General features: G+C 31.7%; 1 protein-coding gene across 18 annotated transcripts in view; it reads left to right on the top strand.

The window, feature by feature from the left end:
* LOC148620708 (myoferlin-like) overlaps positions 1 to 27,859 on the top strand; it is a 72,877-nt gene that overhangs the window by 17,128 nt on the left and 27,890 nt on the right. For 10 of the 18 annotated variants that reach the window (XM_088574439.1, XM_088574437.1, XM_088574436.1 and 7 more), the window contains 23 exons: positions 39 to 82; positions 2,987 to 3,063; positions 6,200 to 6,300; positions 6,826 to 7,039; positions 7,650 to 7,852; positions 8,050 to 8,156; positions 8,549 to 8,744; positions 9,187 to 9,339; positions 9,937 to 10,077; positions 10,548 to 10,634; positions 11,131 to 11,210; positions 12,445 to 12,559; positions 12,892 to 12,994; positions 13,533 to 13,663; positions 14,138 to 14,152; positions 14,922 to 14,936; positions 16,956 to 17,123; positions 17,726 to 17,792; positions 18,943 to 19,020; positions 19,345 to 19,526; positions 20,363 to 20,512; positions 20,853 to 20,885; positions 22,949 to 23,047. In XM_088574439.1, the coding sequence (XP_088430565.1) occupies positions 39 to 82; positions 2,987 to 3,063; positions 6,200 to 6,300; positions 6,826 to 7,039; positions 7,650 to 7,852; positions 8,050 to 8,156; positions 8,549 to 8,744; positions 9,187 to 9,339; positions 9,937 to 10,077; positions 10,548 to 10,634; positions 11,131 to 11,210; positions 12,445 to 12,559; positions 12,892 to 12,994; positions 13,533 to 13,663; positions 14,138 to 14,152; positions 14,922 to 14,936; positions 16,956 to 17,123; positions 17,726 to 17,792; positions 18,943 to 19,020; positions 19,345 to 19,526; positions 20,363 to 20,512; positions 20,853 to 20,885; positions 22,949 to 23,047 (2,559 nt within the window). Of the gene's footprint in view, positions 1 to 38; positions 83 to 1,779; positions 1,857 to 2,986; positions 3,064 to 6,199; positions 6,301 to 6,825; positions 7,040 to 7,649; positions 7,853 to 8,049; positions 8,157 to 8,548; positions 8,745 to 9,186; positions 9,340 to 9,936; positions 10,078 to 10,547; positions 10,635 to 11,130; positions 11,211 to 12,444; positions 12,560 to 12,891; positions 12,995 to 13,532; positions 13,664 to 14,137; positions 14,153 to 14,921; positions 14,937 to 16,955; positions 17,124 to 17,725; positions 17,793 to 18,942; positions 19,021 to 19,344; positions 19,527 to 20,362; positions 20,513 to 20,852; positions 20,886 to 22,948; positions 23,048 to 27,859 lie in introns of all 18 variants that reach the window. The other 8 variants (XM_088574438.1, XM_088574433.1, XM_088574428.1 and 5 more) reach the window with 6 other exon arrangements.

Raw genomic sequence — 27,859 nt, 5'->3', positions numbered from 1 at the left:
TAATAGTAACTAATTTTAATTTTTTTTTCTATATTTAGTTCCCATCGATGTGTGATAAAATCAAGTTCACTATTAAGGATTGGTAAGTAATGTTCTCCATGCTGATTTAATGCAATAATCCTGACTGATTAAAGGATATAACTAATGCTAATAATGAACTGAGTTACTGGAGATAAGTTAATGCTTCAATATTACAAATTTAAATATGATTGAATCCATAGTAATATGTAGTTTTTTTCCCTTCAAATTACAGCAAGTAACATAATTGACTTCAAAGAATTGAGTCAGTCTTCCCTTGATTCAATGACCAGCACCTGATAAAATGTCAGAGATATTTAAACTTTCTATATGCCACAGATTTTTATACCTATGAAATGATAGGAAGTTCAAGGAGGTAGACTTAGGGTAAGGGACATCTCTTCCAAATCATTGGAGAGTTTGTATTCAGCATTTACATCAGTCTCATGTAAGCATCAAAGTAACTTGGACTGATTTCATTCCGTTTCAAATGAAAGCTTGATAAACTTTGGTGAAATTGAATATGATACAAATATATCGCTGATTTCAAGAGTTATGTCCCTTACCATAGGTCTACCTCCTTAAATACCTATGAAATGATTGGATGTTTAAATCATTTTATTGATTGTCCGGTTAACTACTTAGAGAAGTTTATGAGGTAACGGTCATTCAATCAATGATTAACCAACTCTATTCCCTGAAATTAAGAGTTTTACATCCTATAAACATTACTGATTTTTTTACACCATGTTTTCTTGGAACTTTTAAAGTGTTAAATATTAGTAGTAACAAACACTTATTAGAATCACTGACACAGTGTACAATTTTAAATTATGCACATATAACATTAATCTTTTTTTTTTAATTAACTAAAACATCATTTCATGCAGTGATACATGTAACTAGTTTTTTCGGCACATGTTGCCATAATGTGCCAATTGATTAGATAGCTGCATTATTATAGAATGAAAGTAGTGATACTTATTTATAAAGGTTACAATTTTAGTAAAGCAGCATGACAAAGTCAAAATTTCTTGCTTTTTGCTTTGAAGCTTGTTATTATACTGCAAAAGATTGAGATCATGCACAAAGACAACAATGCTAGATTGAAGTAGCCATTTAAAGATGCAGTTTCATTAATTAAAAAGAGTTAAGAAAAAGTGCTAATATGTGAAGTTTTGTATAAAATTGAAAAAAATATGACCCAATTTTTTTTATTACATAAAGTAATAGTGTTGTAAGTAACTTAAATTTGATATGTGTTGTTTATTTTGTATTATTTTATTGAAGTTCATATTTCATATTTTTCAACATTTTTTTGTCATTCAGAATTTTTTGCATTGCTTTGCATTCTGCTTATTGCTTTTCATCCACATTTTAAGATGGAGAAAATCTTTTAAGTAAATCTTATTTGGGCTTATTGTTGACATTGCATGCTTGTGTGTACGTAACACTTTTATTTATGATTGAAAAATTTGGTTTTAAAAGTTGTTTCAGTCTTAAATATGATTTCTAATAATTCATTTACAATGAACAGCATTGTATATAACTTTGCTTTAGTTATATATCATAATTTTTGAAAAAAAATACCTTTAGAAAAATAATTTTATGCATGTTAGATGATTTTAAATATGACTGTTTATAAGAAATAGCATGAGGCTGTTGTTAACGATTCAAATTTTTATTTATTTGAACTAATGATCCATGTATCATGACCAATTTTATAAACAGTTGTATTTAACATGAAACCATTTGCTTTAGGGATCGTGTGACCGAAGATGATGCAATATCGTCTGCCAGACTAGTAATTCCACAGATATCAGTTGCTGGGGAGACCGGTTGGTTTTACCACAAAATATTGCATGTTTCTTATCCATTTAATTTCATACCATCCATTTAATTTATTTTTATTTTATTTGGTGACTTGAAAGGCTGATTTATGATGAATCTGAAAATAATCTTCTCTAATGGAAATTCCATGTTTGTTCAAATAACTTACTTTGAAAAGAAAATTATGATTTTGTTAGAGAATTAAATCATGTAAACTTAGAACATGCCAGATGACTTTAGTTTTCAAATTGTTAATTTTCCATTCCTTAATTCAACTATTGTCGAACTTTTACTTGTTCAGTATATTAGTCAACCTTCCAAGTCTTACTATAAATTTAATCCTCCAGCTTTCTGCACAGCTATGCACACAGAAATAGACTTGCCTATTTCAAGGTAACACCAGTAGGTGTTAAAAACCTGTGCATATAGATTATTGCTCGGTAGCACAACCTGATGATTTTTTTCTGTTTTTAATGACAATATTGTCTGTTATTTAGTATGACTTTCTGTTTTAATTTAAAATGGATTACTAATAAAAAGTAACTTATAAATTTACCTGTATTACTTATCTTTGATTTGAGATAAAAACTGTTCTACCCACTTCTATGATAAATGCCTCTTGAAATTGTTTTCTGAATCTTTTTAAGTATTTATTTGTCTCTAGAGAAAACACTGCTTTCTCCCTTCCATCTTCTTTTTTACAATCTTGATAGTGAAATCATTGAATTTTTAACACTCATCAAGGCTCACATTTGATATTTTCAATATTATGCTTATCATTTTACTGGTTTGATTGCAGAGGTCATGTAATTCTTTTAATGAAGATATTTTAATGTCATTCAGAAACCAAAGTAACCGATAAATGAAAAGTGTTTAAAAGTACACTGATTTATAACGGTTGTGTTGCTGAGCAAACTAGGCCACTCAATAGTAACAGTACTCATACAATGTAAAAGGTTGGGATTCGGTTCCTCCATTCTTGGTATTAAGATGGAAATAAATTTGCCGACCAACCTCTAGCATTGCTGGAGTATAGTAACAAGGTGTATGGGGTTAAGTTTATTACCATATAAACAGTAAATATTGCATTTACTATATTAATGATTTAACATGTATTTCTTCGTTAAATCTTCTGCAGGGATCGAGTTACAGAGGATGATGTCGTTGGGACATTTTATTTACCATTGTCGCTTCTCTCTTCTCCTGGTGGCGAGGGTACCAGTTTTCAATTCTATTTTTAGAATGTTTTCCTCTATTTATCTGTGCACCGGTGTTTTTTGCTAATATGAGTGCTTGACAATGACAAATTTCTGTAGCAACCCTTGAAATCATGTTCATAAATACTAGTAGCCCCTGTAAAACTTTCCTATCAATATCATATAAATATAATATTTTTTCCTTTCTACCAAGTATTGAAATTGAGAAGATTTCTAATTTAAGTTTCAAATTTTAAAATATTCATATTGTAATATTTAAAAGATATCACTTTGGTCGCAGGTCCACTTAAGTTAAGGTATTGCTATCAGCATTTAGTTGGTTTAAATTTCTGCACTTATTTATTAAGTTTTAAAATTTTAATGGATTGAGAAAATTTTGTTAACATTCCATCTTGAACTTTTTATGGCAATGCTTTCTATGTTTGTGATTTCCTCAATTTAATTAAACATTTTCTTCATTGCTTTGTGATTATGTATATTCTCTTGTATGTACTCAGAATAAGTATACCTCTAGCCTTTTGCATATGATATTATTTGATAGTTCATATATTATATTTGATAGATGTGTTTTGGAAGTATTATAGACTATAAATTCCTGTAGTATAGAATGAATTATATTCATTTTGAAATATTGTACTTGCATACAAAAAATAAGATTAATCATTTTTCAAATGAAGTGTTTTTCATTTAAGCATGAATGTATATACCTTGAAAGTACTATTGGAGTACTAATTTTTGTGGTATTCGTGTGTAGGCCAAACAACGAAATTTGGTTCGCAACTAAAAGGAGATTTCCTTTGATTTGTATACTGAACACCTTAAAACCACAAATTCAAGAATCCACCAACTTGCGTTTTTTCTCTAATCAATGGAAATTGGTATCCACGAATTGAAGTACTTTCACAGTATATCGTAACTTCTGTTATAAAGGAATATGAAAACTTAGCAATTGATTGTTTAGTTAGTGACATTTGAACCATTAAATGTTTATTCAATTAACTTATTCTGTAAATGTTAATAATCAATGATGTATTTTCCCTTTTAAACTTTGAATTTACCTAAACTATTTGAAATACAAGTGATCGTTTCCATTAGACGGTAGTAGTAGAAAAAAGTTTAAAAATGAAATTAAGGACAAAGATTTCATGAAATTTAATATTTCTAAAATCCAATTTTCAAGGCATAAATGAAAATAGAAAAAGGAACAGATATGATGAAATGCAACAAATACACCATTGAAAAGTCTGATTACCAGTAGACAAATAATAGTATCCATTGAAAAAATATATGTATAAATATATATTTAATTGTAATATTCAGTGTATCCGTCAAGTAATGGCCCTGTATTATTTTTAAAGATTTTTTGTTCTTCCAAAAGCTTAATTATAATAAAGAACCAAGTTCTGTTGTACAAATTTGTCATTGAACAAGTGGCATTAGTTGTGGTATTCAGGAAGTGTTTTAACATTTATATTGAGTAGTAGACACTGTGCTAGCAGCTACTAACAAAATCCTTCTTGATTTATTAACTCTACACTTTTTATGTCTAGTTTTGTTAAAGTAGAATTTGCTTGAAAAATATATGTCCAACACTTATGGCAATTTGAATTGAGAAGGTACCACTTTTTATGGCAATTTTAATAGAGATAATACCACTTTCTATGGCAATTTGAATTGAACTAGTTCGACTTTCAGGACAAATCTTATAAAGTTTATTAGTTGTTTAAATGGCTCTCTAGATAGAATTCTGTTCTACATTATTCCTGTGTTTTCTACTAAATGATCACTAAGCAGCCGTGTGATATTTTAGACTCGGTCTTTCAAGTTTGAATAGCTTGTATATAAGTTCTAAATATTGCCTATCCATAAGCAATTTAAACTTAAAAAGACTCTCCAAATAGTTACACTAGACTTTACTGGTAACAAAAATATGACACATTGACAAAATGTACACCAGAAGCCTACTAGATAGATTTGTAATACTTGAAAAGTGGTACCAGTTCAATTCAAATTGCCATATTACAGTGGTTAAAAAAATAAGAAAATAATCAAGAATTTATCAGGACTTTTAGTAAGTAAACACCTTCTCTCAAAGCCTTGGGATCCTTCAGTCTATTTTAGATGACAGGGTATAGGAATTACACGTATTTGAGCTTCCCAGTATTGAAATGAAGGAATCCTCCAATGCCTGGACCTGGCCTTGTTTTGTCTTTTGTATAGTTACCCATGTTAGTGTTTTGAGACTGATTTTGCCAATACAATTATAGGGAGTTGGCTTGCTTGTAGTGTTTATCTTTATGCCAAGGGTGTTGGCTGCTGGTTGACTGTATGATTTTTTAAATATTTTTGAATTTCATTGGTGATGTTTTGGTCAGGGGTTTTGAAATGTTTTTGCCCATGGTCTAACTTGCAGCTTTCATTTTATGGAAGCCCTCCGTAGTGTAACTCTTGCCTGAACAACTAAGTTGTTTTCTCTGAGTTACATTTATAAAGCATAAAAGCCTATACAACTATCTGAAGTTTATATTTTTGTACCAATACTCATGGGCTGATTCATGGTGGGTGTGAACCCTTTCTCTTTTATTAAAAAAATTGTCAATGAAAAAATTGACCAATTAAAGCCTAGAACCCACTTTTCAAATCTCTTGATTTATGTTCGATATATATTTGTCAATTTTACCAATGTTGTCTTCTTTACTTGTGTTTTTGAAAAAGTTTTAAATGTTTAATTCACAGTAGAAATTAGAACACTATTTCACATTTGTTTTTTTGTGTGTTTTTGTTTGATTAAATCTGTAACATAAGAGTAATTCTGCCAATACTCTGTATTTTGCTAATGTTGTATATTTTATTATTGAAACCAGATTAGTTATCTGAAGAAACAAAAATAAGATTTTTTTAGTATTTTGTGTTGAATATAAAAGAATATTGTGCATTTCTAAACAACTTCAGTTGCAGCTTACTATTATTCAAACGTCATGATTTTGAATTCAATCAGTTGACATTAATTACAAAATTTCATGAAATTTATTGATTTTATATTTTAAATGAAACTTGCAATATATACATGTTAACATGAACTGGTATATCAATAGATGACTGTTTTGTTGAATGTGATGTTTCTTATTGTTTAGGGTTTTTACCAACCTTTGGACCATGTTATGTCAACTTTTATGGATCTACCAGAGAATTCTCAGAACTTCCAGATGATTATGAAGATCTGAATCTAGGAAAGGTTGGTTCTGATTTGAAAAATAAACATTACAGTACAAGCATAATTTTGACATATTTATATAAAATTTATATAAAAATATCACCCTAGAAATAAATTGAAATTCACTTTTTGAAACGGCGATCTCTTAAACTAAGTTTAATTTGTATACTAAGTACGTTTCAATTTGAGTAAGGCTACTTTAAATGTCAGCAATGAATATTAAGAAATATTAATGAAGTACAATGTTTTCATTTTGACTCTCTCAATCTTTGTTATTTGATGGTGCTGAGGTGTCCTCGTTTGGTCATGTGACCAAGAGATTTACCCAGATTTCTAATGGTACATAAGGTCATGTGACTAATGAAAACTACCGTATTATTCTAGTTGTTCATTAGGTCATGTTACTGTCAGATTTTTGACATTTTAAGTGTACCATATTTGGCTGGCATACTATTAAAGAAAAAAAAACAAGTAACCCTTTGCAAACAGCTTTTGGCATATATAGCAGGTTTGACCAAATATAACAACAGTTTTATGTAATTGTAGGGTGAAGGTGTTGCCTACAGAGGCAGAGTTCTTGTTGAGATGGCGACAACACTTGGCCAGTTGCCAGAACAGAATGTTGTAGATATTGACAACGATAATCAACTCAGGGTACAGAAGTTTATGAGACGAAGAAAGTATAAACTCCATGCTGCTTTCCTCAATGCTACTATGATATCTGCTATTGATGCTCCTGTTGAGTTTGAATTGAGTATAGGTTCGTGAAATATATATATATTTTATTATTGTCAAAAATAGAGCCTATCTTTGTATATGGCTTAGGAATTTTGAGAAAATGTCTGGCAATGCCATGCAATTTTTTGTTAGGCAACAATTGTCCATAAAGTAGGTATTTTTGGTCATAATTAATGGTAAAAACTGGTTATCACAAAAGTACAAAATACCGAAGAGAAAAGTTAAATAAATAGTTTCAAAAGTTTTCTTTTCTTCATAGATCAAACAGTTTTGACAATGTTCTTAGTTTTATTGTTCTGTTACGGTAACTATGGTAACTAACTGGATGTCAATCTTTTTGTCTAGTTTACTATGGTAACAAACTGGATGGCACTGTTTTCACTCAATTTTGGCCAAATTTCACATGTGAAAATTGGGTTACAGTATGGTTAATATTGGTTGGGCAGGTGGGAAAATAATTTCATAACACTTTTCTCAGCAACTACTAATCTCAGCCTCTTGATATTTGGTATCCAGTATCAGGTACAGGTCCCATATCGTGGTATCTGATTTCAGGCCTGTCTAACATCTACTTCCTGTTTAACGAAATTTGGCCATTCCTGTCTTTGACCCACTTTAATTTTTCTGTTTAGGTAACTATGGTAACAAGTTGGATGACAATGTACCTCCTTGTTCCTCAACAACACAACCAACCAATGCTGTGTTTGATGGATGTCATTATTACTACTTACCTTGGGGAGGAACCAAACCATGTGTGGTTGTCGACTCGTCATGGGAGGATATCAGCTTTAGGCTGGAAACCCTCAATTTACTGCTGTCAATTACAGATGCGTTGGTAAGGTGTTTTTTTGCAACCATTTTATTATACATCTATTCCCCAGAAATCAGTTTTTATCAAATTTTCAAAAAATGCCAAAGGTATGAGGCCAAAAGGGGTCCTTTAGTGTTCATGCATTTAAATTAAGAAAGAGAATTAATCAAATGTATAGTTCATATTGTATGCTTTTGTATGAGTCCTGTTCCTATTTTCAGGAAGGCAACATAGAACAAGTCAGAATAGGAATTAAAGCCAAGTTACCCACCCCTGAACTGGCACAACTACTTATGTCGCTGTTAGAACAGCTTGTTAATGACTGCAGGTTTGTAACATGTATAGACCATTTATCTACTTATTGAATACTTTGTGTGATTTCACTCAAATAACTGTTGCCATACATTCAGCAGAGAGTTTATCTTTAACAAGACTTTTGACTTGAAATTACATTAGGTAAATCACATGATGTTTTGGGGTGAAAATAAGCTATAAGTAGATTGATACAAGAAATAATAAAAATTTGGATACTCAGTAGCTGATAAAATATTGTACATACATGTATTTTTCTACTAGGAAAATCCTCTGAGTGGAAATATATTTGTCAGGTTGTTGGATGTAGCATACATGTGCAAGATTTTGTTTGTCTTAGCATGATTCTTATAAAGAATTGTATTGAACATTGTGTTCATACCTATCACATTCTTTTTTATTATTCAGGAAACCAATGCCTCTACCCCAGCAAGGAAGACATGTTGAGAATAATCTTGATAGGTTAATGAGAGGATACAGGAAGGAAGAACTACAGATAATTATAGAGGAGGCCACATTACTGAGAGAGAATGCTACTGATATTGATGAAGCTTTGTCAGAGGTGGAAGGATTGTTGGCAAGGCTGAAAGGTTTGGCTCAAGAGGTTAGTTTGAAGTGACACGAAGTAAGTTGTGATGTTTAAGCAGATGGTTTTCTGCTGAAATGTCAAATGTGTAATGTAAGATGAATTAAATAAGAGTGCTCCAATATTAAGGCTTAATTTGATATTTATTCTGTACATCATTAAAAAGTAGCCAGTTCTGAGTTAAGTTATATATTAATCATATATTAATCATAAAGTTAAGCTTTCTTGTTTTAAAACTGAAGTTTCCACCTGCAAACAAAAAATAGTACAATGTAGTTGGTCTTTAATTTTTAATAGCCACCAAAGTGTATGCTGATCCTGAACTTCCATTTTCTATTTTCACATTATTTTTCACCTTTACTCGATATTGGTAGCCACGAAAAAATATTCTGGCCTTTCACTTAGTAAACTGATCTTTACCTTTCTGCTTGTTTGTTGATCTTGATCTTTCCATTTATAGCCACAGAACAGTATGCCTGATGTAATACTATGGATGATCAGTGGGGAGAAGAGATTAGCCTATTACAGGATTCCTGCTAATGAACTGTTGTACTCAGCACATCCAGATTACATTGGTAAAAACTGTGGTAAAATACAGTCTATACAGTTGAAGGTAGCTGTTATTTTTTTTTCTGCAAATTTTTGTTCTCCTTTTTTTAGTTTGTATAAAAAATAATTGAAATAGACTAACCATTAATATCAACATTATTGCTATATAGATGAGTAAAATGTCTAAAAGGTGTCATTGATTTTTGATCTTGAGTGGTATTTTATCTCAAGGTTTGTGATAGTAGTAAAAAGGTTGTTTAGATTTGATCAGTGCAACACCTCTGAAAAGGCTGAGCAGATTTTAATTAAATTTTGTGGAATTGTGATGCATGTACCATTGTGAAATAGATCAAATCACCTTTTTTTCATGAAAAAGTTAAGGTCAATATTGGAATTTAACTTCAGGTATTATGTTATGAAAACAGCTGGCTACGTACAGTAGTCTTGTACCTCGCTGGATGCATTTTTTTTTTTAATTTTCAGTTATAGTGAAAGGACTATTCATGAAGTTTTATAGAACTATGCTCTGATAAAGAGTAACTTATGAAAATGAAAATAAACTATGCCGCTATAAAAGGAACTCCATATATTTTGAAGTTTTTGTGACATATTTATTATAAAGGTAAATAAAATGTATAACCTGTTCTTGAATGATTTGTAGTACCCAGGACATAATGACGAAGACAAGAAGAAGGATATTCCTGCCTTGGTTCGTGTGAAGATGTGGCTCGGTCTAAATGGGGATGAACAGGAATGGCATAAGATGCAAACAGAAGGAGAACTAGCTGTATATGCAGAAACTGTAAGATATTGATCATATACAAACGCCGACAGTCTATTGACTTAGGAGGTAGTCATTGGAGACACCTTATTTATGTTTATCATATCACACTTGTAATTATGTTTGTAACAGTTTAATGGAGATATATGTCTTAAATGCTAAAAAAAGTCTTTTAAGATCTAGCTATAGCAATTTTGTTTTTATAAATATTTTGTGAAGAAACTTCCTTTATTTTCAGAAGATGTCATCTAGTATATTAAATAGGAGATGATGGTGTGATTGCCAATGAAATAGTCATCTACTGAATGTCAAGCAATGAACAATTAAACTTCCCTCAGTTGTTTAATTGAGATAGTCCTACAATTGTTTAAGGAATTGATAAAATTAGTTTATTCTAAGATGAAACTTAAGTGATCGGTATGGCTTTCACATTCTATGAACTTGGGAGGGAGAATTTGCAAATGATATATATACAATATTAATTATTTCAGTATGAGAACCAACTGTCTTTACCCATAGTAGGATGGACCAACAAGGGACCACTCAACAGGCCTAAATGGTCTGACAGCCAAGGAAAGGTAACTCACTGTACAGTGAAACCTGAATAAAACATACATTGAATCATTGGGAAACTTGTCTAAACCAGACACTTTTTAAAGTCCCTTTATATCAGTTAAAATTTATTTTCAACCTTTGTAAATTATACACCTGTCTAAACTTAATCAATTTTAAAGTGTGTAGGGTTTGGTTAAAATTTTCCATAGCTTAATTATTTTAAAATTGTCTTTTTGTGAATTCCAAATATGTGTCATTGAAATAGCTTAATTATTAAATTGTCTTTTTGTGTACTCCTAAACTTGTTATTGAAATTACTCAGTTTTACACATATGCAATAAACACATACAACTTAATACGGAATTTGATTTCAAATCTTGGTTTAAATAACTTAGTAGTATTGAATTTGTATTCTACTTCACAGTTTTGTTTCAGTGTGAACAAAAAAAACTTTATATTTTTACTTACCTTACATGTATGTATTTGAATAGTGTAATAGCTCATGCCTCCTTTATTTAGGTGAAATCGCCCAAAGATAAGTTTGACCCTCCCCCAGGATGGAGATGGGATAGTGAATGGTATATTAGTCCTGAATTAAGGTTTGTATAAAGGTCATCTCAATTTGACTACCAATTTATACCAAGTTGTTGAAATATCAATATTTTGCTCATGTGACACTATGCAAAGACAAAATATGATTGTTTGGTGTCTGTCTTTCTGTCTGTCTGTCAGTATGCAGTCAAATTGATTTTGTTAAAAAAACTTTCAAACCATCCTTCCTATACTGCCATATTTTGATGTGTTCCTCATTTTCCTGTATCTCTATTTTATTTTATCATGACATTGCAGTGTTTGTTTCTATTTTTAATGTAAAGGAATTATTGCTCTTTACATTTAAAAAAATTTGTGCATTTTCACGACCTTTTAAGAAATACCTGCTTGATGTGTCATTAACACATTTTTGATTACTTGGTGGTAGGATTCCATGCCATTACTTGGTCGTAGGACTTCATGCCATTACTTGGTCGTAGGACTTCAATGCCATTACTTGGTCGTAGGATTCCATGCCATTACTTGGTCGTAGGATTCCATGCCATTACTTGGTCGTAGGATTTCAATGCCATTACTTGGTCGTAGGATTTCATGCCATTACTTGGTCGTAGGACTTCAATGCCATTACTTGTTCATAGGATTTCAATGCCATTACTTGGTCGTAGGACTTCAATGCCATTACTTGGTCGTAGGATTCCATGCCATTACTTGGTCGTAGGATTTCATGCCATTACTTGGTCGTAGGATTTCCATGCCATTACTTGGTCTTAGGATTCCATGCCATTACTTGGTCGTAGGATTCCATGCCATTACTTGGTCGTAGGATTTCAATGCCATTACTTGGTTGTAGGATTCCATGCCATTACTTGGTCGTAGGATTTCATGCCATTACTTGGTCGTAGGACTTCAATGCCATTACTTGGTCGTAGGACTTCAATCCCATTACTTGGTCGTAGGACTTCAATCCCATTACTTGGTCGTAGGATTCCATGCCATTACTTGGTCGTAGGATTCCATGCCATTACTTGGTCGTTGGATTCCATGCCATTACTTGGTCGTAGGATTTCATGCCATTACTTGGTCGTAGGATTCCATGCCATTACTTGGTTGTAGGATTTCATGCCATTACTTGGTACTAGGTTTTCCATCTTATTTTAGTTTAATGAATCAAACTTCAAAGGAAAAGTGGGTCAAAAAGTAGAGATATATCTAGTACTTCATATGAAAGGTTAAAAAGTGCAAATTTATTAGAAAAAAAACTGTTAATGATTTTTTTTCCAGCATGTTATATGATAAAGATGCAGGACACAAAACATTTATGGAAGATGTTTATCAAGTAGAATCTCGTATGCCGGGAGGTAGATGGGTAGAAGCTTCTCGTCCTTGGACTGATGTGGTCAGTATAGAATGACGGATATATTTTACTTTGTTGATTTTACCATGAAATTAGAAGTTAAATAATTCACAGACCTGTTTACCCCTATGGTTTCAGTGTAGTGTCTACAAATTTTGACTGCAACGACTCATTTTCATAATATGTGAAAAAAGCTATGCTGTGTCTATAAGTAGCTTAAACAGGTCTACATTCATGATGGACTTACATGAAGAATGTTTAGCTATGATTTTTTTTAGAAATAAATTTCTTCCTTTATCTCATGTTTGAATTTGACATGTAGTTACATGCCATTTTTTTTTTAATTACTTAATGTTTTTTTTTTAATTTTGTAGAAAGGAGACCCTCTCCCTAGTAGAACTGAGACACAGTTGCCAATTGGATGGACATGGGAAGATGAATGGGAAATTGATCTGAGTAGAGCTGTTGACGAAGAGGGTAGGTATGATTGAATTTGTCATTTAAATGAACACATTTACTGACAAACATTTGACTGAAGAAAGACTTTTTTAGATAAATTGTTATTCCCGTTCCAAGTCAGAGGTTTCAGACAACTAATAATGGTTCAATCTAAACATCTTGAATTGAAGTCTACTAGTGGTATTCACTTGCCAAAAACTGAAAATTTCAAAAATCATACAATGAGTCCTAAAACAAATTTCTTTAATTATCAAGCAATTTCTTGTATTATGCCATCCATAGTGTCCCTTGGAGGTGCCTTAATTTCCATTTATCACCAACAATAAATAAAGACAAAAATATGTTGCTTGCATATTTTTTCTGGCTATCAACAATGTACAAGCAGCCTTATCATCTTTTTAGGCATTGGACCATAAAAATAAATGCCCCCCTTTTCTGGCTAATTTGATTTAATGAAAAGTGGTTTGAGAGCCAAGATTTTAACTTTGATTGGCCTAATCATACTATAGTGTCCTCTAATCATATTATTAAAATTGTCATTTTCCTCACTATGTAGGTTGGGAATATTGTGTGGAAGCTACAATTGGTGGGTATGGTGCTGTAGAAAAGACATACCATTTATGTCGTAGGCGTAGATGGGTCCGTAATAGACGCCTGGTTGACTCAACAAGTCAAAAAAAGGAAGAGGTAAATAAGATAGACGTAATTATATTTTTCATTCTTAGAAATGACACAGTATCTTAGCTTACTTGTCAAAAACAAACCATGAATATTTCCTAAGACCTATTCAAATCAAGTCAATAGATGCTCAATATTAGTTTCTATTCATTCCAAACCTGTGGGATGCAAATAATGGCCATAAAAAAACAAAATATTTAGTCCAATATCAACTCACTTTTAACACACGTTTTGCTGTACAAAATGTATTTATAAGTATTTACCGTGTATTTGTATATAATAAAATACTATAATTTCAAAGATTTAAGGAAGTGAGACGTGCTACTTTTATCTGGGTTGTAAGGAAAGTCATTGTTTTTATGCTGTTTTCATCTGTTATTGGGCTCAATTTACCCAAAGTGTACTTTGTCCTTTTAATTTCATTGAAGTCTGTCTCAATAGATTTTACCTGCATTTTATTTTTGTATTTTCCTTTGATAATAGAATTTGAAAAAGAAAGTAAGTAGGGCCAAACTTGCAGTTTGTTGTTGTTGTGTCTGTGATTTCAGTTCAACTTAGCAATTAAACTTAATGCCTGAGATCAAATTCATGTTTTTTGGAATGAACACTCACATGTTTTCTGCATGTATCTATGTGAAAAATTATTTTTGCTCAGAAATGTATGTATACTATGATGGCATTTATGCAAAGAGTTCTAGAAGGGTCAACTGTTAGAAATAGTATTTAGGGGGAATTTTGTTGATGTGAATGTAATTGGTTAACTTACTAGAAGTATCATTAAGAATTTACGAATTCTTTATACTCATATTGCCTTTCTAATCCTAGTTGTAAATATTTAAAGAATTTACTGTAGTTGAAACTTGAGGACTGGAAAATAGACAAAACTTACAATGTGAATTTTCCTAGTTTTAAAAAATGATAAGCATTGTATTGTGTTAAAAATCAGGTTTGTGCTTTGAAGTCCACTATGAAAATAGCAAAAATTAATATGTTTACAGTAAATGAGGATCACCTGTTATTGTCTTTGGTAGTGCATTTGTCAATTAACAAGGAAATGTAAACTTTGTATCATACAAAGATTTAATTGTTTTGAAATGATAAAGGTTTAAATGCCTTCTTGATTGCCAATTTACTACCAAAAACAGTTCATTAGGTGATTTTCTTTTGTTTAAGGGAAGAACAATTCTGTTCCCTGAACATTATTATTGTATTGGCTGTAAATGTAACCTAAAATTAATTTATCATTCATTATATACTTTTTACAAAGGACCCTGAGGAAGAGGTATTCTGAAGTAAAATTGTTTTTTTTTTGTAAATGAATGTTTTTTTTTGTAGATTTATTTCCCCATCTCAATATTTTTTTTTGCTTCATTTTGCAACATTTCATGGTGACAGTTGCAATATGGTTAATGACTTCTTGATGCTTTTTTTCCTGTTTGTGCACTGAATTACATTTCCAATTTTGAATGACACATAATCATTAGAATGCTTGGACTACTTTTATGTATAGAAATGATTAATTTAATTTAAATTAAACCTTTACTTTTTTCATGTCTTCATGACCTGACTGTTAACTTACACAAATGCTTTTTATTTTTATATCCCCACTCAGGAGGTTATACAGGTTAACCCTTGTCCTTGTTTTCATCTGTAAATTTTTTGTTTTAAGTCCCAGTTTTCTCAGCAACTATTCACCACAGCAGTTTGAAATTTTAACATTATATTCCTGTAGGTATGCTGTATGATGGGATCAATTTTTGGAAAAAAAATTGACTAATCTTCCTGTTTACTGAGAAATTTGTTTATTTTCCTTATATCAGGATTGAAATTGGGGGTATCAGTTACTAGTGAGCCATCGCTCACAGATTTCTTGTCTTCAGAAATCTGTGCTTTTATATAATTGTTTGTCTGTCTGTCTACTTATCAAATTATTAGACAAGAATAAAATTTTTATTTGAGAACCACTTCACAAGAACTTTTGTTTTGTGATATACCATATTTTCAAACAATTTAGCTGACTTAAAGAGATATGTCCTTGACATATATGAAACTTTTCTTATGACAATTTCTGTCAATACAGGTTACTAGTATGTGAACTTACTCACCAGCGCTGTATTTGGTTATGAAATGTCAAGGTCACTGTTACTTCTACAGTAATCATCATTTAAAATCTTTCAAAAGGTGGAGGCCTATTGGCAATGTTCTTGTTTAAATTGCATGGAACTGTATAATATGATTTGTTTTCCATGACGAAGTTTTGATGGGACATAGAGATGCTACTGCTTGTCATTCCATTCTTCCATTATTACACAAGACCCTTATTAGCATTCTAGAATCTACATTTTTTAATGAATTTAGACAAAACTTGGTACATAATCAGTTAATAAAAATATATAAAACTCTATTTATAATAAATATTCAAGTTGTTAGTTTAAAGGTCAAAGTAAAGAAAACTCTGTATACCCAGACAAAGGAGGGTTTGTTTTCACCATGTCAAAATACTGTTTGTGGGTTTAATGTTAGGAGACAAAGTCACAAATTAATTACACCCTTTTAATAACTCTGCCTCCAGGGAGATAAACATTTAACAATCATTATAAGGATATATGATTTGCCCCAATGCTGTCATAAAGGTGTATCTAAGTCTAGGCCCAAGGGTCCCAAAACTTAAAAAAATACTTAATTTGGAGAAAATTCTTTAACTCTTTGTGACATCATTAATTTCAATGACATTGGTTAGAGTTACCATGGAATTTAAGAATATTCTTAGACTTAAGAGTTGTTCAAGTTTGGTGGCGCCGGGGCCAGTATCAGCATGTTAACTATCTTGCATGGTCAAAGTGAGACTTTTGCATCTCAATGCATGTAACTTAATGTTATTGATAACATAAATGAGCTTTAAAATAATCACATGTAAAATATTTCAGGGAAATATTAATTTACTTGAACCTTATATGTTTTACTCCATTTTTAGAGTTTACTGGTTGAAATTAATGTAAATAGACCCATACATTTATTTCTCCAAACCTCTTACAAAATAAATCCATTGATATGTGTTTCACATAATGCTGATCTGAGCATTGATTATCTTCGTTCCCATTTTCTATGAGGACTCTTGTATAAATTCTTGACTTATATTAGTCCTTGAAATTAAGCTGTCAGGTTTGATATGGGAATCTCTTGCTAATACCAGATCCATTATGGAAAATGTTAAAAACCTAAAGACTATACCAGGGGAAGGAAAATATCATGTTTGATACATATATCTAATGAAAATATGATTAAACCACTAATATTTTAGGCAAAGAAAATGAATGAAATGAAGGAAGGCTGGGAGTATGCTCCACTGTTTAATCTGAAGTTCCATCTGGAGGAGAGAACTATGGACTTGGTTAGAAGAAGAAGATGGCATAGAAAAATGGTGGCTGAACAACCTGGGGCCCCTTGTTTTTTCAGCTTGAAAATAGAGGTAAACTGTTATTGATTTTTTATGTTTTCAAATTAAATTGTGCATTTATTGTATCACTTCTTTTGTTGGAAATATTATTTTGTGATGTATTTAATTGATGGTCAGATTGGTAAAGCAATAGGATAATTTTTTTAAAAGTTTCTTTATTGTCCTCGCCATAATGCAGAAGGGGGCATAGATATACTACTGTGTTTGTGTGCATGAGTCTGTCCATTTGTCACAAATTTAATTTGTGGAAGCAACTCCTCAGAAACCACTGTATGGATTTTGTTTTGTAGAATTGTTAATCACCATTTGTTGTTGATTGTATTGCACTCCATTTTGATTGGAGAAATTTATAAGAGACATTGGACTGTTGAATTTTTACTTTTTACACTATAGGAACACACTGCAGATACAGCTCTTGGGAAACCTCTCATTGTATTTTGTTCAAATCTTGTAGGATTGTTAGTCACAATTCACAGTTGATCATATTTGCTGTTATTTTGATTTGAGTAATTTTACAAGAGTATTACGTGCATTCGTGTATACAGCGCACCCCCCCTTTTTTCTTTTTTCTTTATTTCTATATAAATTACTAGTTTTCATTGTTATTTATTTAGGATGAAGATGACAAGGAAAACTATGAAGCCAATCTTACAGCACCAAGGATGTTCCTGACTTTTGATAGTGAGTATGAATAGACAGCCATGTGAAGATTTATTGTATCATGGTAAGATACTGTTGTCATGGTTGTTGTTGTTGTTGTCTTGTGTTCATTGACATTTTGGTGTCTGGACTATTAATGAGTATAAATGTTTGGAACCTTTTAAAATTGAACCTTGAAATGCTTTTATACCACAAAAGGAAGGCTGAGATTGATTTGGGGTGTAGTGACTTAGAACCATTTTGGAATTAGGGGTTAAAAAGGGTCCAAAAACATGCATTTTAAGTATGTCTGGACTGTAACTTGATTACATTTGTATATGTGAATTGATCTTTCTGACATTTTACCACAAGATGTCATACCACAAAAGGAAGACTGGGAATGCTTTCGGGGGTTGTGCATTGAACAGTTGAGGAATTAGGGGCCAGAAAACTGCCAGAAACTAATGTTTTCATGATTTCTAGATAATAACATTACTATTTTGAAAAATGGATTCACAAAGTGTTATACAACGAAAGGAAGGCTATGATTGAATTTTTGGAGTTGTAACGAACCATTTGTGAATAAGGGGGCCAAAAGGGACACTGGTTCTGGTCAAATTTTTATCCTGTGTCAAATCAAAATTCAGAGCTGTATCTAGCTTTAAAAGTGTGTCTGTACTTGCTCCAACTGCTCTTGGTTAAACCTATGTGGTCATATCAAGCTGTGCCATGTGAAGCATTTTGTCATCTCCAATTATTCCAAGTGGGTTGGTCTATCCTATTTAGTTTGGTAGCAATTTCTACCTCTCATTTCTGCTTGAGGTGTTAGTCCTTTCAAAGTTGCTATTTCTAGGACTGACATGCCTTCTTACTTCAGAGGCATGACGCTTTTCATTTCATTTTACCATCCATTTCAAACTCACTTCTAATGTTTGTATATAAAACGAAGCAGATTTCATTGCTATATAAAAAGCCCAGTCAAACAAATAATCAAAGTTGTCAAACTTTTAAGAAACTAGACCAGAATCTGGATTTGTAGCAATTGGAGACCCTTCTCAATAACATTCATTAATAGTTATATATATGATAAGTATGATTTATCAACATACTAGTATTTTAGAACCTGACAAGTACTTACCAATTTGTTATATATAAAACACAACATTAATAATATTTTATTATTATATTTTAGAACCTTATAGATACCAGTTGAGGTGTTATATTTACCAAGCCAGAGATCTACTAGCTGGAGATGATACTGGTTTGTCAGGTAAATTATAGTTCTCACTGCTATTAATGACTTCAACTTGAGTGCATTATAATTCATGTAAATTTCACAAATTTGGTACTCACATTCATTATCCTTGATTGATATAAAAGCAATTGTCCATCAGTACATATACTCACTAGTACTTACAGCACTTCGATTTATTTCTCCAGATCTTGATGCTTTCATTCATTCCCACAGTATAAGTCAGTAGCTATACCAGCGCTAACTGTACTTTGATTATTACAGCTGTCTCTTTTTTGTAGTATCAGATATTCTAATCAACAACCACTTCAGTACATACAGCACTTTGATTATTTTCTCTAGATCCCTATGCCAGAGTATCTTTCCTGACCAACAGTATGGTGACAGAGAAGGTGAAGAAATCACTATGTCCTTGCTGGGACCAGTCTCTGATATTTGAAGAGATTGATATTTATGGAGATCCCAGAGGAATTGAGGCACAACCACCCAACATATGTGTGGAGATCTTTGACTATGATAAGTTTGTAAGTGTATTAAAGAAGTACTCCAGCTAAGGATCATGCAAAATGTGATTCATGGTTGTTTAAAATATTATAGTGAAAAGGAATCAACATGTGGCTTTTCACAGGAGATAAAAGTTATATAGAATGTACTGTAGAATTCAAAATGAAGGGAGATAACTCTGTAAATGACACTAATCTACAATAGATAAACTGTGGATTATCTCCTAAGAGCAGACAGATTGGAATGAAAGATTATATATTTTCATCATATAGATCTATAAGGCAACTTAATAACAAAAATCAAAATATGTAGCCTTTTTTTGGGGTGTATCACATATTACAGAATTTGCATGATTTTTAGCTGGAGTGCTACTTAATTCCCTATCAGTAAAAGCCTAATTCAGACTTAATTTTTAGTTTTGTTTGTCCATCTGTTGGTATGTAGCTATATATTGATGAATTAAGAGTTTTGCTGAATTACGGCTGTTTCACTTGTAAATTTTTGCATACAATAGCTATTTGATATCTTTCGAATCCTATTGGAACCTTATTTTGGAGAAAAAGAACTGTAAAGAAATTGAAGCTTTAACTGAAAATAATAGGATGGGTTTTTAAAGCATTTCTCCCATCACCTTTAATCATTATTTTAAATAATTGTTCAGTTAAAAACTTAATAGTTTCGTATTTTCGAAGATAGAAAGCTAAATGTACTTTTATGATTAGTTTTGCAATTCTGAGATCGTTTCATAGACGTCTGTAGATTTAATTGATTTTTTTTTCATGAAACTTGATTTTTATTCAGTCATTGTGAAGTTTTACTGTTGTAACTTAGAAAACTTGTTGTTTTAACACTTCAGGGAGCTAATGAGTTTCTGGGTAGATGTACAGCACAGCCGATGGTCAAACTTGATCCTTCAGATGCTAGAATGCCTGTTCTACAATGGTATGAGTTAAAACGCAACAATGAGTATGGTGGTGAACTCCTGGCAGCATTTGAGTTATTCTTGGTGAGTTCCGAAGTTTTGGAATTTTTCAGTCTAAATGAAATTAAAGTGAAATAAAAGAAGAATTACATCTTTTTTATATCTCGAAAATTTCCATATAGGTGTTTTGTTAATTTTTTTTCACTTCTTCGACTGGACCATAGCACTTTAAAAAGATAATTAAGATTTTTTCATAAAAAGATGATAATTCAAAAATGAATCGTGAAATTTTATTTCTGGGCCTCTTTCAATCCAAATCTGCTCAAAGGTGGGTATAAACTATTATATGCTATTAAACTTTTCTACTTTTAAAATAATTGACTTTCCTTTCATCATTGACATGTACTAATAATTTTAATGTTAGAAACCAGAGAGAGTACATGATACTTCAGGAACGGTTAGTAAAATAAAACTGTGTAGTTTGATTAGTGATGATTTGTCTGGCACTAAATGATGTAGTTGTATAATTATACAATGTATTGATGCTTCTGTAGTGATCTTAAACTGTAATAGACTGGTGTGAACTGTTGTAGACTGTGAAGTACTGCAAATGACTGAATTATTGTAAAACTTAAGGAACTGCAAAAGCATGTAAAGTATTGCATTGACTGACATGGACTGCAGTGGACTGTAAGTACTGCAAAACTGACAGGAACTGCAAAAAGACTTTAAAGTACTGCATTGACTGACATGGACTGCAGACGACTGTGAAATTATGTAAAACTGACCTGAACTGCAGTAGACTGTACAGAATTGTGTAAACTGACATGAACTGCTCATGGTTGGCACAAACTATTATTGACAGAAACAAACTGCTGTAAACAGCAAGTGTAATTGACTTTTTTCGTCATAATAATGTTTGTATGTCATTACCAATTGTTTTTCTTTTTACTTCATATGGACTTTGAGTAATAGTTAGCAACATATACTTTGTACTACAATATATTAATTTCTGGTTGAATTATTGGTTTGGTTTGAGAAGCTCGGAAAACATTTATGCATATCATTGTGATGTTACAAGTGCAATATTTGTGTTGTATTACAAATGTATGTACATGTTGGTAATGGGAATGTAAGTGTACATAAGTAAACAGAGTTGGGTTATGTGGGTGTACAAAACATACAGAGTTTAACTTCTGAAAAAATCATTGTATGTGGAATATCAGTTTTCATAGTTTTCTTTGATCTTTGCAAAATTACAACTTCAATTAATACAGATGCTCTAATGTTAACTCAATATTTGATTCTGATGAAATTTGCTAAACAAAGAAACTTATTATCCTTTAACAATTTGCAGTATTCAAATTTGATGAAACAAATAGCTAGAAGCAATAAGAGTTTTCCTCTAATCGTCAATTTCAAGCGATCTGATTGGTTGAAATTTCAGTTGAGATAGGCTTTGAGGAAAATCTCAATTTGAGATTTTTTTGTGAAACAGGCCCCATGTTCAACTTTTTTTGCCTAAGACAAAGGCATAAAATTCCCTATTTAAACAACCGGTATCAAGATTGAATAAGCCTGTAATCCACAAGTCTTAATGCAAGACACTGTTTCTCTAACTTACATAATGCTTGAAATCCAGAAATGAATAATTAAGATTTTATTTTCATTTTTGTTTTAACATAAATATTTTTTGAAGTACTGATAGAATTTCTATTTTCTTTCTGTCCAAAAAGGAGGTAAGATAACATTTGCTGTTGTTTTTTTTTTTCTTCCTCTTTTCTCATATTTTCTTACTTTTGTTCTTTCCTTTGATAATTGTCTAATTAAGTTGTAGCAATGTAACCTTGGGAAAACTTTATGACCTTTGACCTTTGACCTTTCCCCCTCTTGTTCCTTCATGGTGTTTCATCTTGATTTACTTATTTAATCCAAATATCTTTAGTGAAATTAGAATCATCATATTTGGAAGAAGAAAATAAAGAAAAGAAAAAGAAGGTGAAAGGTCAGAGGGTGAAATGGTTTTACATAGGAATTATTTTCTTTAAGTTTTTTTTTTTACAGATTTATGCATTTTTTGTTGTATAGCTAAAAGGACTTTACCACTATTTTCTGTTTTGGGTCATTTATCATTTTATAGTTTACAAATTTATATCATTTCAATCTTATTTTTTTCATGAAGTTACTGTTGATGTGCTCAATCAGCTTTCACCTCTTGCTATCTTCTGATTTTTCACTGTAAATGGTGTGTTAGCTATTGAATCAACATTTGGCTTAGATATGCATAGATTATCTGCTTTGAAAGACACTCTTCACTATGGTGTACATTAAGCATGTTATTCAAAGCATCAGAGTGTTGATTTTTTTTAAAAACAACAATTATGTTTTAAAAGATAGGCTACATGATTTAATTGGACTTGTTTTCAACCAATTTTTAATCATTGTTAAATTAGAATTAGTTAAACATAACATTTACATCTTTGAAAAGAGACTATCTTTATTTTCAAAATTATTTTGTAGTTGAGTGGAGCTGACCTGCCGTTCTTGCCACCAAAAAAGGGAGCCCTATATCTTGTACCCAATGGCATTAGACCTGTCATGCAGAGAACTGGAATAGAGGTATGTTAGTTGGTGGAAATAAGATGACATTTGATTTCTCGATTTGTCTGGATAATTTTCTTGATACAAATGCTTTACCCTTTTGGCCTGGGTTTCATAAAATAAATTTCAAATTGAGATTTTTCTAAAATCCTTGATCTTTTCTTCAAATATTCAATTTCAAGTGATTTGATTGTTCTAGATTTTGAGTCGATGAAGGATTTGAGGAAAATCTAAATTTAAGATGTTTAATGAAACCAGGCCCTGAAGTTTGATATGATTGAATGAATATATTGGTATTCACCTTAGCCTTAGATTTCTAGAACTGGAAACCATATCTGATTGTAAAGGAGGAGGTTGAAACAACACAGCATGGGATGGTAAAATATGGCAGTGGTGGTAGATTTATAATAAAAGGAAAATTAAAATATAGCACCTTGGGACATATTTACAATACATGGGAGGTTTAAATATAGCAGCAGATTGTGAAACAGTGAAAGCAGATCTACTAGTGACTCAGCAGGCTGGCTGTCACGCTTAGGGGTTACCTACTTCAAGTAATCTGTAACTCAAAGAGTATGGAACCAATATTTTTCTAACTTTGCACATTGTATATGTACATACTGACGTTGTGCATCTTCTGTTATGGAGAAATTTGATTAATTTAAGTATGTTGAACTTTGCCATATTCTGTTGCTTTATGTTATGGAAGGCACCTACATAATAATCTGTAACTAAAAAAAATATTTATACCCCACGCATCGAGTTGTAGGGATATAATGTTTTTGACCTGTGTGTCTGTCAAAGCTTTTTTCTGAATTACTTTCCTTCAAAGTTTGGTGAATGGTAAGTTTTAACTGGGTTTTGATTTTCACTGAAATCTGTCTAGGTGAACCACTTTTTTTTCTTGTTGCCTGGATAGCACCTTTATTTTTGGACAGATTTCTTTGAAACATTAGTGAATGGGTTAGTATATACTAGTAGTCTCTTACGGCATAAATGGATTTTCACAGAAATATATTAAGGCGAATCACTTTTTAATGGAAAGGGACTAAGTTAAAAGTTGAGAAATTACACTTGTTGCGTGGTTAATGCCTCCATTTTTGGACTGATTGCCTTCAAACTTAAGTGTAAAAATAGTATTTATTTAAGCTTAGTCAGGATTGATTTGAGGTTCCCTTTTTTTTTTAGACTTCGGAAAAAGATAAATAATATAGGCTTGTTGCCTTGATAGCACCTCAGCTGTTGATGGATTTCTTTCAAATTTTGGTGTATGGTTAAAAGCAATAAAAGCTTAAATGGAATTGATTTTCACAGAAAGTAGTCAAGGAGGACCAATTTTCTAAGTTAAAGGACTGAATTTATCTAAAGAGTGCAAATGTGGGTGTGTGGTGCATTTTGAGCATCTTAACTAAGGTTCTTTGATTAACTGATTTCGTTCAAATTTTGCATAGTGTTCACTTCCTTGTCATACATGACAAATTTTGTTTTCAGTTTTTTTTCTCCTATTTCATATCTTAAATGCATCCTTTCTCAAATTTGAATGTTGGTTTTTGATTAACTCCTAAGTTTGAAGAGAAATAAATTACATAGAAAGCATTGAAATTGAATGAAAACAGGGAGATAACTCCTTAATTTTAGCAAAATTTGGTTGTTTTGTTATTAAAAACTTAAAAACCATTTTTCCAGCCATCCATTGTAGATTTAAAACAAACTTTATATTATTTGACATACATATGATATATATATACATTTGAACAAAAAAATCAGTGGGATAAAATTTACACTGTGCCACCCAAACTATAGGATCTGCACAATTTTTATATGGGCAGCCTCTTAACCAATACTATTCAAACTTTGTGCAGCGTTTGATATACATACATGTATTGTAGATGTGTTCCTCCTAATGTGGACAAATTTTACTTATATTTAATTTTAATTTGTTAACCTGTTGTATATTATTTTCTAGGCATTTAATACCATAAGTACATACTATAAGTAATTTTTAGCTGGCTAAGTGTTTGTGTACATATTTAATAAGTTGTGTCTATATTGTATGATTTATGATGTACCATGGTTCTCAACCTTGCATGAATAGGGATTGATTTTACATACGATGGGGACATAACTTTTTGTAGGTTTAAACTGGTCTGGAGCTGGCATGTCAGTAAACTGCTAGTGGTCCTTAGTTTGCACATTTGTGTAATTTATATTCAGTTTCTTGATTTCCTTTATAACAATGGACTCAGACCTTTTTGAACTGATTTTTAGATGTGTTTAATTGTGTAATATTTTTTCCACAGTGGCCAGATTTTAAAGGTGGATGGTTATGTTCATGCTAAAGTACTTTAACCCTGTCGCATTTATTGGGCCTGTCCAAAGTTAGGAATTTCTGGCCTCTGTATGTCTTGTTTCTTTTTCACATTTAGTTTATTTTTATGTTACTTGAGTATTTAGGGGCAACTCTTTTGCTGTACCTGTGTATAATGTTTTTGGACCAGCTGCAGCCTCTCCTGTGGTGTGAGGGTTTCCTGGTTGTTCATTGAATACCAGTTGGTGGCCTAGGGGTGACATTTTCATCCAGGGGGCTTGTTGTCTGTGTGACATATTCACCATAGCTATTATCGTTACATATTGAAGATATTTATGTGCTGACAAATATATGATGGGGACCAAAGTGATAGGTGTAATATTTTTTTTTTATCATAACTGGATAACTTTAAATTTTGTTATTCAACTTACTGTGGCAACTGTAATATCTGTTGGATTGTAATATCATCTTCAGTAGACTGTCTGAGATACATGATCTTCCTAAAATAAAGGATTTTTTATAATTTAATTCATTTAAGTAAAGGTTCACCTAAGTATCATGCAAAGAAAAAGACTGCAATAAGTTTTTTTGTGTGTAAATTTTAAACAACATAAAGATCTTTCAGAAAGCCTCTTTTAAAAATGATAAAAGTACCAATAAGAGTATTTAAGGTTGGAAAAGAAATGAAATCAGTAGAAACAAGAAAGGAAATCTATTGAAAAATAATTTTTTTTTGTGACAGGTAACTATCAAACAAGTCAGAATTTTCTCTACTTTTTCAACATCTTTTAGTACTTATAAGAAAGATGCAGACTTATCTCACTCTGCATGCATCTTAGGTGGACCAGTACTTTAAATGTCCTTCTGTTGACAGACATTTTATAGGGTACCACCTATTTAGTTAAGGTATGAGTACTATTGCATATGAATTTTAAAAACAGGTGTCTGATCAATATCTATGTCCAGCTCAGTTTAACCATATCATACTTTGCCTATTGATGTGACATTGAAAATAAATAAAATGGCATAAACAATGTTGGTCATTATAGAGCAATTTAAGTAACTGAATTATTTTAGTTTGTCATGAAAATGAAAAAAAAGATAAAACCAAAAGGGGGATAGAATACGATGTTATAATATTAAAAAAATGGCTAAGGTGGAAGGTGTAATTAAGGGAATCAAGGTTATAGCGGTAATCAAAAGAATGTAATCTAGGGACAAAGACCAGACATAGAAAACAGACACATACAACAAAGAACATAAAACAACCAAAATCATACATACAAAGTAACAAAAGTAAATGAGCAACTTGGAATCCACTAAAAACTGGAAGCATGAACCAGGTGCACCAGTAGGGTAACTACTCAGTACAGACCGTTATTAATATTGGCCTTGTACTTTTTTAGGGGACAGGATTTACATATTTATACCCAATAGGGACAGGATATAAATATTCATACCTAATGCAATAAAGTTAAAATCAGATTATTAATCGGATAAATAATTGAAAAGATTGAATAATTAAAGTATGATCACAAGTACTCAAGAACACATAGCTTTAACAAGTGTCCAGAACTTGTTCCACATAAGAGTTAAAATCTTAATGCGTTTGTGGCATGATTATTCACGATAAACAATGAATATTTTTTTTAAATATAGATTTCCTCCATTGTTTGATGCTATTTTCAATATAAATTTTAAATTTTGTGAAGGGCAGATTGATATTCATGTTTTGATGTTTTGTGATATTTTGTTAAAAGTGTGAGAGTGAAATTACCGAATTTATTTTACAGTGTGAACTATCAAAAAATTTTTACACTGGGAACATTTTGTAAATTACTGCTGTCTTATTAATAATCAATGATACTCAATTCTTTACCTTTTGACTACCTCCTGCTGATGTTTTAAATAGTCCTAGAAATAATGTTGCAAGAACAATTGTACTGAGCATGGCTGACTGTTACGTCTCTCGGTTGTTCAAGAAGATACTTCATGATAACTTTTTACATATGGCAATTTTATATGTTTTTGATATTATTAAAATGAAATTTGATATCTTCATCATGACTATTTACACACAAGTACTAGTGACAGATGTTATGCAACTTGTAACAGATTCTTTGATATTCTGAACATTTTGCTGTTTATTATGCTGTTGTGTTGGTGGTTGTATATAACAGTGCCACCATGTGGTGGTGGTTGTGTCTAACAGTGCCACCATGTGGTGGTGGTTGTGTCTAACAGTGCCACCATGTGGTGGTGGTTGTGTCTAACAGTGCCACCATGTGGTGGTGGTTGTGTCATACAGTGCCACCATGTGGTGGTGGTTGTGTCTAACAGTCCCACCATGTGGTGGTGGTTGTGTATAACAGTACCACCATGTGGTGGTGGTGGTTGTGTATAACAGTGCCACCATGTGGTGTTGGTTGTGTATAACAGTACCACCAAGTGGTGGTGGTTGTTTGTTGTCAACTTTCATTTATTTATGACAGCTTTATTAAAACTTGTCAGATTCTTTTGAA

Source organism: Perna viridis, chromosome 3 (assembly GCF_037379345.1).
Source record: "Perna viridis isolate PV_CMFRI_1.1 ecotype Kerala chromosome 3, ASM3737934v1, whole genome shotgun sequence".
NCBI lineage: Eukaryota > Metazoa > Mollusca > Bivalvia > Mytilida > Mytilidae > Perna > Perna viridis.
The sequence above is the reverse complement of the archived record's forward strand: the minus strand, read 5'-3'. Positions and strand labels throughout refer to the sequence as shown.